Genomic DNA, 12,319 nt, shown 5'->3' with positions numbered 1-12,319 from the left:
ATGGCTCAGTATTTCGGCACGGGACTTCGAACAACTTTCTGAATCCATACAATGTCGACATGCTGCACTAGCCGGTAAAAGGAGGTCCAGCATAGTATTTGGAGGTATCCCTTGATTTTTGTCACCTCAGTCTACGACAGCATATGAAAGTGGAGACACTATATATATAAATAAATGGAGAAACCAAGTGTCAAAACTAAACGAGAACGAATACTCAAAATTGTATTTAACTACCAGTCTAAAAAAATCATTAATTACTTAAAGAACCACATGGATATTTGAAAGTGCAGGCTTTCTCGGCGAATCTTGATGATAAAATCTTTTCGGGTTGACAGTCGAGTCAATGCGTTGTTCTCTGGCAACGTTTCAGCAAGTTTCTTATTTGCCATCTTCAGGGGAAGATGGTTGACTCAGTTGTCAAATGGCTCAAATGGCTCTGAGCACTATGGGACTCAACTGCTGAGGTCATTAGTCCCCTAGAACTTAGAACTAGTTAAACCTAACTAACCTATGGACATCACAAACATCCATGCCCGAGGCAGGATTCGAACCTGCGACCGTAGCGGTCTTGCGGTTCCAGACTGCAGTGCCTTTAACCGCACGGCCACTTCGGCCGGCGACTCAGTTGTCAGCCTGAGAAGATTTTATAACCGAATGGATAATCAGAAAATCGTTTAACCTTATGGAACAGAAGTTTGTAAGGAGATGCTGTAACAGGCAAAGTCTACTACCTAAGGGGAAAAAAACGGAAGATGAAAATACTGTTCATAGTTTTCGATATTGCATTGCATCTTTCGTCTTAACAACGCAGCCATTGCAATATCGTATTTATCCGCCGTTACCAAGCAACGACTTTGTCATAATGCCCTCCCCTGCACGGAAAGTACGTAACGTGTGTGTGTGAGTACAAGTTTAACGTGTGTGTGTGAGTACAAGCCGTGACGTACGGAAGTCTGGGTCTGGCCGTGAGTCTCGCACGGGCAGCTGGAGCGGCTGAGGCGAACGGACAGCAGGAGGTTAGTGTTCGAGTCCAGGTCCGGCAAAAAACTTTCACTGTCGTCATTACCCTATACAGCTGATTGTTGTTCGTATTCGTATCTTCGAATACATTTCATGTTCGCGGTTAAGTCATGTGATACCGTCCACAAAAATAAACATTGTCTGTTGCGATTCCAAATTCACTGTTACTTTAGGTCTATGGCGACTGTAAGGTACGGGAAACATATGAACTCGGGTAACAAGCACCGAACTATTTCATTGACACTGTACTTCGACTTTTGGGAATGAAACTATCACTATCATGTACGTACGATTCACACCATCTGTATTGGTGTGCATGTGGGTTGTTGTTATGGTGGTGGTGGTGGTCTTCAGTCTGAAGACTGGCTTTATGCGGCTCTGCACGCAGGTCGGTCTATTCTGTGAAAGCCCCTTCATCTCTGTACCACTACTAGAAACTACTTCCATTTGTACTCGTGCCTAGGTCCTCCCTTAATAGTTTTGCTCGTACATCTTTTCCTTCCGGATTCGATTCAGGACGTCTTGATTAGTTGCGCGATCTACCCATTCAATCTTCAGCATTCTTCTGTAACACGACACTTCCGAAGTTTCTATTCTCTAGTTGGCTGGGCTGCGTATCGTTCACGTTGCTGAATTGCTTATCGTCCACATCTTGAGTTACATTACAATAATATCACTTCCGACTGACTCTCAAAAAGCTTATGATCAGTAATGTAATCTTCGTTCGAAAGTATTGTGGGAACGGAAGCCGGAAGTGAGTTTATTGTGTGCACGGTCGCGTCTAACGGTGAAAAAAGATGCATCCTGTCATAAGAATCGAGTAATATGTCAGACGGACACCAATACACTTACTTTAATTCTTAAGTGACGTATCTGATGATGGCATTACCCCAAATCAGGTAATAAAGTATTACTGAACTCTGGGAGATGGCTATAGATGGCTACTTATGGATCTCAATCTGTTTTTCGTATCCACAACAGATTATAACACTCGTCAGTTCATGCTCTACAAAGAAAGAACTAAAAACATGAACTGTGAGAAAAATGGAAGAGTTTGAAATGTCGTCACACATATGTTAAAAAGTAAATGGATAGAGTAAACAAAATAATGGTGAATCACCAGAAACAGAGAGGACAGAAGTCCTTGGAAAATACTACAAAAAGAGCGAGGGACCAAGGACATCCACTACTCCGCCTAGAAGTGAGGTTGTTACTGGAATCCGCTCTAGACGGGGCAGACAAGGAACAGAACTTATAAAACCACTGAATGTTATAGCTATGCAGAGAAGAATATTTTGGCAAACCTTACGAAGAAGTTTAGGACTTCAAGTCGAAAGGCGATTGATTTAAGCCCAAAAGTGCACAGCAGGTACGCAGTGTCTGAGGAATCAAATTGCATAAATCTACAGGAACAACATGGGGTCGATCCCCGGTAACATCAAGGGGTTTCCCTTGCCAGAAGCTTTCATATTCAACAGCTTTTCAGGTGTCCTCCTCCCAGATATTTCCATCAGACTAAAAATTTGAGACGGTCACCGGGAATCAGATCCGGGACCTCGGCACTACCAGTCGGAAACGATGACCACTTTTTTTTTGTGCGTTTTGTTCGTTGTTGATCGTTGTGTTTGGTCGTTGCGGACGTCACAATGACATCCATTCAAGTTCGTTTGTTGATCCATCGGCTCAGTTTTTTTTATTACCGAGGCCAACCGGCTCTCTGACCGAACACGCTGAGCTACCATGCCGGCGGGCGCTAGACCGCACGACCAGTTTGTTTTTACTGCGACTGTAGAACTTGTGTCACGCAAAAAAGTGTGTTGTCATTACTAGAGGTGAGATACTGCGGTGGACGATAAAACTGAAAATGTAGCATAATCAGTGAGCGAAGATTCGAACGAAGCGTCGGTATTATCATCCGCGACTGAAACACCAGGTGAATCAGCAACTACAGATTTGCAGCATCAACAAGGATGATAGTTTTACAAATACTGCCAGAAAGGCATGGTGAGCAGCCAACATGAGATACGCTGCACTTACTTTTTCCATTTTTGTAGTCCGATTAAAATTACTTGATAGTTGGTACTTCACAGGTTTCTTCCAATCAGAGCGGTCATGGTCACGCCCGAACCATGGACCATTGTCAAACTGCCAGAACAGTTGGTCAGTTCACCTTGTCCGGCTTTCTCTCTTGTTTCTTTGGATACCGACTCCTGAATCTGACCTCTTAATTTCGTATTTCATCACATATGATAACCACAGAACAAAACACACGTACAGGCAGGGGCCGATAACCAAGCAGTCCCCCCCCCCCCCTTTCCCCATAGACAGACCGACCAACCAACCAACCAACCAACCAACCAACCAACCAACCAACCAACCAACATACAGACAAACGATGCAGACGATATACATCGCGTTTCGTACACAGCGCTAATGAAACACTACTGGTCCTTCTGCACTATACGCAGTCCAGCGTCACAAACGCAGTTGTTATAATCACAGAGATGGACTTACACTAGAAAAGATTCGCACGGCATTACGCGAAGCCAAATTTTTGAAGGCTGGAGTTCATCGTTGCTACTGGACTATGACAGTCCGAAATGTAACAGGTGTAGGTATCGTGTCATGGTGTTCTAGCGTGGTGGTCAGCGCATTTGCCTGTCGTGTAGGACGTTTTTAGTTCGAAACTCGTGAACCACAATTTTTTGTTTTTATTTCTAAATCTAGTCGGTAGACTTTCGTTATTATTTTTATTCAATTAATTGATGTAAATGTTATTTCTTTAATTTCTAACGCTTTTCCGTGTCATTTTCATTATCGCGTTAACCTTTTTTATTTGGCTTTATTTTTCTTCCTACGATTCTTTTTTTTCGTATGGAATTTGCCAGTATCGTCTGTAATATACGACCGAATATCAACCAGAACTGATCATCGGCTGGCAAAGTGGCAGTTCGTGAGACCACTGTGAGGATAATTTCAGGCAACCAATCGATGACAGTTCTTTTTATAAAAAAAAAAAAATAAAAAAATCTGAAAATGAAATTTTTCTATCTTAAGTTTGCTTTGGCTGCTGTGAGCAAAGCCATCGTGCTTTTTATTCTGCCGCTGATTGTTGACCGCTGTTTTCTCGGATAAGTTTGCACATCACAAGGTTGTGGTTGGGTTGGGTTGGGGCATCAGTCTGAATTGAGGGCTGAAAGGCGCGCCGCCTGCTACAGTTCAATCACTTGTCACTTAAAGTCAGCTGCCGACAGAGACTGTCGCACACCTCGTGCTGGCCGCTCCAACACTGCTCCGCGTTACGCGTTACCAGCATTTGTGAAGTAATCCGCCCCGTTTGTGAGTCACCTATAACCGAGCGGTAGCTGGCAGCCGGTGTGGCAGCGCTGTCGCGGCGAGTGACAGGCGTCAACTACCAAGTAATTTGGATCAGACTACAGTAATAGACGCGTACAGACGTGGTGTAGCGCGTGGCAGCGCTCCGCTTGTCAGAGTACTGGAGTGTACAGTGGTACTACTTGCCCTGGCCTGTTTGTTATTCAGGCATAAGCGCGACTGTGTAGTCCCTCTGACTGGGTAACCAGCAGAGAAGTGCAAAATCTGCTTTTAGCCTGCCAATGCTCGCCTGTTAGCCAGACAGGCAAGTCACCGCACTTTATCAGCAGAACGGAGAGGCCCCTTTACTCCCATCCAAGTCAAGCTGTGCCCAACACAAGCAGGCTGACTGAATTGTGCTTGCCTGTCCGTCTTCTCGCTATGATACGCTACGTAGCTGTTATTTCTAGACGCTTCCACTGTAGTGTTATGAGGAGGATTCGAATTGATTTTTTTTAACCTGAGTACCACAAGACGTGGCTCAATGAAACATATATTCATTTTGGGTCACAGCAGGCGAGAAAATGGTTGATTTTTATTTGTTCCTTTTTTCCTTTTCGGCGTATTTTTGGGATTATTTCTTTATTTCGATAAGAACGGTTTTCTGTGAAAGTTCGCCCTGTCTAGATTAGTAGTGACTACGGTCAATTGCAACCATCATCAGTTCACCTCTAATACACGTTTTCTGTAGTAATCAGAACCGTCTCTGAAAGTAGAGATCTCTTGCATTTAAGAACTTGAAGATAGCTGTTATACTGCAGCACCAAGTAAAGTGCGGTTTGTCAGCCAAATATGACCGCAATTATATAAATTTTGATTACTTTTTCCAGGATGTGCTCTGTGGTTTCACTGAATTTATTCTAAGTGAACAAAATAGTTGATTCTAAATTTCCCAAATTGATTTTAGCAAACACTAAATTCATTTTTCATATTATTTTAATGTAGGAAAAAAGCTTTTCTGTTATGCTAAATTTTTTTCGCACTATGTTACATATCACCAGAATGTGTTTTTTAATATCCTCGGAGCCATGTTTTTTTGTCCTATTTCAATCAATGTTTGCGCTAAACTGAGAGAGCCTATGTACTACTAAATGGCCTCAAGTCCTTAGCACACAGTTCCACACGTTTGTTAGCCACTAAGTCTTTGTCCTCTTTCAAAATATTTGCAGAGTGAGGAAACTGATGGTAAAATTTACAAACAGGTAACGTGGTAGAGGTTCCCGAATGAGTGTTTAGTAACTTTTTATACAATTTGTATTGTAAGCCACCTTCACATTTATTTGAAGCTGCCTTAGAAACCACGGAAGCTTTTCCCCTGCTCGACTTAGTACATATTCCCCAACTGTTAGCTTCTCCTCGATCTCCTATAAGTTTCGTTTGTTAATTTTACTGCTGGCACCGTTATGATAAATGAGTTGCAGTGAAACTATCTACGCAAAGATATACCTGGCTATTCTGTAGTCACGTTGGATTGATGGTGCAACCTGTTGTCAGACGTAGCAGGCTGAACGGGTCCTACGAAGCGTGACAGGCTTGCTGAAACCCAAGTTGACCTGCTTCAACTACTGTGCTTCAGCACAGTTGCACTCCCGTGTCTCCGTTGTGTCAAGTTGAGCTACTTTAACGGTTACGGCGCAGACAGGGGCAGGCGGGCTGGAAGGAGAATTTGTACATCTCAGGTAACCAGTTCGCCTTGCCGGGTAATAGGATAGCGGGCTGCGACGCATTGTAGACTGCACGGGAAATCCAGTGGGCCTGCAGCGTGTTGAGCAGACAGACGAGCGGCAGTGTCGTTCACGCCGGGAGACGCCGGAGACTCCGTGGCGGAAATCATTGGCGCCTTGCACTTCCTGTGCCGTTCATTCGCCTTACCGCCGTAGTTGTATGGGGGTTCCCCACGAGGCTTTACGTAAGGCCGTGTTTACGGACCGCTATACCCTTCGGAAGGCATGCCTCCAAAGCGAAACTGTGTTCCAAGTGAAACGTCTCTGTTAGATTCGTTTCATACTATTTAAATTGTATTTCATACTGTCACGCTTAATTATTTGTAATTTAGTTTTGTTCTTCGTGTAACTTTAAAGTATCAATTTTTCCAGTAAACATCTAATCCTATGTACATCACCTGCAGTCTGTGCTCCCAAATTTCCTTTTATCATCTGTATGAATGAGTGAGTGAGTGTGTACGTTGAATTTGTCTTTTATATGATAGCAGTGCAACATCTGGCTGTCTGTTATGGTAGCAACAGGGAAGCTGACGTAGCTTTCTCAGTCAAGGCAGAGAGATTTGTAGCTATTCGGTGGTCATTGGACAGTAGTTAAGTTGGTGACGGTAAGCATCCCTCTGGTCTCTACCGTCTACTTGGGGGAAGTTCGCTGCAGGAAGTTGCGCACTCTGGGCTGGACTTTCGGTGAGTGGAGACGGTACTTTTAGGGGCTGGCTTTACTCCTGTTCCCACGCTCTCCTCTGTCTTCTTCGTCCTCCAGAAGGGACCCAATCTCGTATTTTACAGGCTACTTTTCTGTGTTTGCATTTGCACAGGCTCCAACCGCAGTACACGGCACATCCTACCTACTGTATAGATTCCCAGACAGTAATTTCTTCTGTTGCTGTTCATTAATGTCGCACACTTCTGAGCTGTAGAGCGTTAGAGCGTAATTCACTCAATAATGATGAAAATGTATTGCTGAATCATCCTCCGAATATTCATATGTCAGTCATCTTTGAATATGAGAAACTAGTTAGCAAAAATATTTACCGGAGTGGGATATATTGTAAACATTTGCGTGTCATGTTAAATGCATTAATTTGTGAAGGAATGGTGCTGATGCTGTTACATATACAGAGTAGACACATGGCTAGAAAATCCTAGCGAAATGCACGAAGACGGTTCAAAAATGGTTCAAATGGCTCTGAGCACTATGGGACTCAACTGCTGAGGTCATTAGTCCCCTAGAACTTAGAACTAGTTAAACCTAACTAACCTAAGGACATCACAAACATCCATGCCCGAGGCAGGATTCGAACCTGCGACCGTAGCGGTCTTGCGGTTCCAGACTGCAGCGCCTTTAACCGCACGGCCACTTCGGCCGGCCACAAAGACGGGCAGAGGATTGATGCTTGGTGCATGTAACCTACTGCGTGTAAAATTAGGCGGCGAGGCCCGTCGTTGCGTGATTGCAGTATTGCCGAACATTAACTGGAAGCAATCACATACATTAATGATCTATGAGTATGCGTATGGAATGACTTTTGTCCTCCAGCTGTTCTGCAGATTAGTTATGCCGCGTTATTTTAGGGGTAGTAGGTGTTCGCGTCTTACAGTTTTTAAAGCACTAGAAAACATTTCTATTACTACCAAGGATTTCGTAGGTGCCCAAGTCATCTTGCGTGGGACATCGGTGTTTTGCGGTGGAGTTTTGAACTTCACTCTCGCTAACAAGGATACGAATGAACACGGTAACTGGGTCACCGTTGCTCTTGTACGTGGACCAAAAGTCGATAGACCACATAAAACTAATTGTAGAAAAAGGCAGACTGAAATTCATTGGCAGAATCCTTAGGAAGTATAGTGAATAAGCGAAGGAAGTAACCTGCAAAACACTCGGTCGACCGATACTATAGTATTGTTAATCAGCGTGGCACGTGTGCTAGACGGGATTGGCAGGGGACATGGAGACGATCCGAAGAATGACAGCGCGTTTCCTCACAGGCTCGTAAACACGAAAATGAGTCGCAGACGCTCAAAGTCGCGCGTTGGGCGCCATAACGGAGTGGTTTACTGCTGTAACTCCTAGAGCGTGACTTCCTAGAACAAGTATACAGGGTGTTACAAAAAGGTACGACCAAACATTCAGGAAACATTCCTCACACACAAATAAAGAAAAGATGTTATGTGGACATGTGTCCGGAAACGCTTAATTTCCATGTTAGAGCTCATTTTAGTTTCGTCAGTATGTACTGTACTTCCTCGATTCACCGCCATGATTTCATACGGGATACTCTACCTGTGCTGCTAGAACATGTGCCTTTACAAGTACGACACAACATGTGGTTCATGCACGATGGAGCTCCTGCACATTTCAGTCGAAATGTTCGTACGCTTTTCAACAACAGATTCGGTGACCGATGGATTGGTAGAGGCGGACCAATTCCATGGCCTCCACGCTCTCCTGACCTCAACCCTCTTGACTTTCATTTATGGGGGCATTTGAGAGGTCTTGTCTACGCAACCCCGATACCAAATGTAGAGACTCTTCGTGCTCGTATTGTGGACGACTGTGATACAACACGCCATTCTCCAGGGCTGCATCAGCGCATCAGGGATTCCATGCAACGGAGGGTGGATGTATGTATCCTCAACGGAGGACATTTTGAACCTGTAACAAAGTGTTTGAAGTCACGCTGGTACGTTCTGTTGCTGTGTGTTTCCATTCCATGATTCATGTGATTTGAACAGAAGTAATAAAATGAGCTCTAACATGGAAAGTAAGCGTTTCCGGATACATGTCCATATAACATATTTTCTTTCTCTGTGTGTGAGGAATGTTTCCTGAAAGTTTGGCCGTACCTTTTTGTAACACCCTGTATATTGCATTTTCATACCTTGATCTCGCGGACCGGCCATGAGGACAACGTTAGAGAGATGAAACCCACTCAGATCACAAGCAGTCGTTCTTTTTGCATCTTTCTCAGGTGGAACAGAGAAGGGTGGAAGTGACAGGGGTGCAAAACTTTCACAACAAACCATGTGGTGGCTTGCAACATATATACATACGTAGGGGGAAGTAAGTGAGAGCTTGAGGAGCGGTGCAGCACTCGTCCACGCCACGTCTGTGATTAGCCGTGACGTCAGCCGGACAGCGGTCAGGCCAGAGTGGCAGAGGGGCAGAGGGGCAGAGGGGCAGCCAGTCTCACCTGAAGACGTCGTCCCAGCCCCAGCCGGTGTTGCCGAGCCGCTCCCAGTTGTCGTAGTCTCGCCGGTTGCCCCTCGTGTAGATCATGTAGTTGAGCACGCTGGAGCCGCCCATCACCTTGCCGCGCGGGAAGTTGCACTGGCGGTTGCGCAGCCCCAGGCACGCCTGGTCCGACGGCTCCGTCTTGTACTTCCAGTTCGCTTCCGTGAACTGCAACCACACCGGCACAGTGCCTGAGAACTGCGCGGCAGTAAATCGAAGAGAGCAACACAGACACGCAACAATTCCAGTAATACACAGCTAGAACACAAATGATCGCGATTATCAGGTAAAGACCAAAAACGCGTTTTGTGTCACCCACCCGACGAAACATCAGTCTTTGAACGACACCCGATCGTCATTTCGGGCACACCCGTAGGATTGAAAACTGTGTAACAGGACAAATGACTAGAACCGGACAAATATTCACCGTCGTTATTAATAGCGACCACCAACGTAATGTCCAAAACGCAGGTACCCGTAGGATTTGTCACTTCGCTCACAGATTGATAGTTCGACCGATACCTAATATTCCTCGTCAGTCTGGGATCTGTCCCAGACAGGATTGATAGAGGAAGCAAGAAGTTAATCGAGCGAGGTGGTGCAGTTGCTAGCAAATTGGACTGACGTAAGGGAGGACGATGGTTCAAACACGCGTCCGGCCATCCACATTTAGGTTTTCCGTGATTTCGGTAAATCGCTTCAGGCAAATGCCGGGATGGTTCCTTTGAAAGCGGACGGCCGATTTCCTTCCCCATCCTTCAGTAATCCGAGCTTGTGCTCCGTCTCTAATGACCTCGTTGTCGACGGGTCGTTAAACACTAATCTCGTCCTCCCTCATAGAGCAAACCGGAAGCATGTTTCGTCATAGATTCGTTTAGTAATGGCGAAAGCATTGAGGTGTTCATCCATCTTCAATGGCAGATATTGCGAGAGAGGCGCTGTTCATTACGGTGTGGTTTACTGTTAAAATTCCGAGACCGTGTGTTCCCAGAAGAGTCAAGCAGTATATTGCTGGCTCCTTTGTATCTCTCGTGGAAGGATCATGGCGACTACAAGTCACATACTACACATGTATAAATGAACATTCACAACTAAGGGATTTCTTTTTATTTGCAGCTGCCGTAAGCGTTTACCCGGTTACAGGTTTATTCCTGTTTCTCAGAACAAAAGGTCGTGGGTTAACGATTCCGTGAACGATTACTTCCTTCTGGAAGGTTCTGTGAAATTCAATACTCAACTTGGACACACACATCTCAAATGTGAGCATTTAATCGCTTCATAAATTACAGAGTTGACCTTATTAATCGGTCTTTTCGACCATTTTTCTATCGCATTGTTTCTTGTACTCATGCCAACAGGACCTGCGCAAGCCATAGCCATATACTATTTTCTTTCCAGTTAGTAAATCATATGTTTACAAAGTTTGCTTGTTTTTGCTTCAGGCGTTCCAGAGCTGCGCTGAATCATACATACAGGAAGTTTCACAGTTCATGTTACACATTTCTAGAGGTCGTAGAAAGGACATAGTAGATCAAGTTTTATATAGAAACCCATGTCGGGTAACGTCATGCAACGACGCACGAGAGCGTTAAAGTTATGGAAGCGAAAACCATTCTGATACTTCTGACAATTGAATACATGTACCGGTACAGTTGTTGCTATGAATGTAGGGTAGGCAACTTTCAGAAGTGGTAATGTAGTGTGGAGCAAAACAAGGAAAAAATGCATACCTTCAGAGCGAAGACTACTTGTTCAGTGGAGGAGATGGGTTCCACACTAGCGAAGATGAACAAGTGGTCCTAGCTCCTCAGGTATGCGTTTTAGAGCGTACGTTCACTGGACATATTTTCTTGTTTTGGTCGATACTACCAGCTCTGAAACTTACATGCCCTTTAATCGTAGCAAAAAGGCTACCGGTATATGTCAGAGGTATCACAACGGTTTTCGCTTCTAGCTTTCGACTTGTTCGTTTGCGGTACAGGGACCCTTACCTCACATTGATACATTTATCCTTGTCCATCGTTTTTGAAATTTTGTAACATCATCACGGAATCACCCTGTGTATACATACATCTACAGGCGCAGGGGCCTATAACTTTGACGCTTTCTAGCATGCATCCACCGGACATGAGGCCTGCAAAAAAAGAAAAAAAAAAGATATCTCGCCATTGCCAAAAGATTCCGGAGTAGATCTCATTCGGATTTCCGAGGGGGAGGGGGGGGGGACTGTCAAAGGGGAGGTGACCGCGAGAAAAAGATTGAATAACCAACGAAAGGATAACGTTCTATGATTCGGGGCGGAGAATTTCAGAAGCTTGAACAGACTAGAAAATCTGGAAAGGGAAATGCAAAGGCTCAATCTAGATATAGTAGGGGTCAGTGAAGTGAAATGAAAAGAAGACAAGGATTTCTGGTCAGATGAGTGTAGGGTAATGTCAACAGCAGCAGAAAGTGGTATAACGGGAGGAGGATTTGTTATGAGTAGGAAGGTATGGTTGGGAGTGGGTTGCTATGTTCAGTGACAGGGTTGTTCTTATCAGAATACATAGGAAACCATCATCGATATCGATAGTTCAGGTATACTTGCCGACGTCGCAAACTGAATATGAAGAGAGAGAGGAAGTGTAAGAGGATATTGAAAGGGTAATAACGTACGTAAAGGGAGATGAAAATCTAATAGTCATGAGGGGCTGTAAAGCAGTTGTACGGGAAGGAGTGGAAGAAACGGTTACTGGAGAAAATGGGCTTGCGACGAGGAATGAGAGGGGAGAAAGACTAATTGAGTTCTGTAGCAAGTTTCAGCTAGTAATAGCGAATACTCTGCTCAAGAATCACAAAATGACGAGGTATACTTGGAAAAGGCCGGGAATTATGCGGATATTTCAGTTAGATAACATCACGTCGAGACAGAGATTCTGACATCAGATTCTGAATTGTGAGGCGCACCCAGGAGTAGATGTAGACCCAA

At 44.6% G+C, this 12,319-nt stretch overlaps 1 protein-coding gene across 2 annotated transcripts in view; it reads right to left on the bottom strand.

The window, feature by feature from the left end:
- The window catches only part of LOC126204445 (glucose dehydrogenase [FAD, quinone]), a 108,922-nt gene that overhangs the window by 23,132 nt on the left and 73,471 nt on the right, over positions 1–12,319 (bottom strand). For both annotated transcript variants that reach the window (XM_049938833.1, XM_049938832.1), the window contains exon 3: positions 9,311–9,519. In XM_049938833.1, the coding sequence (XP_049794790.1) occupies positions 9,311–9,519 (209 nt within the window). The remainder of the gene's footprint in view (positions 1–9,310; positions 9,520–12,319) is intronic.

Source organism: Schistocerca nitens, chromosome 9 (genome assembly GCF_023898315.1).
Source record: "Schistocerca nitens isolate TAMUIC-IGC-003100 chromosome 9, iqSchNite1.1, whole genome shotgun sequence".
NCBI lineage: Eukaryota > Metazoa > Arthropoda > Insecta > Orthoptera > Acrididae > Schistocerca > Schistocerca nitens.
The sequence above is the reverse complement of the archived record's forward strand: the minus strand, read 5'-3'. Positions and strand labels throughout refer to the sequence as shown.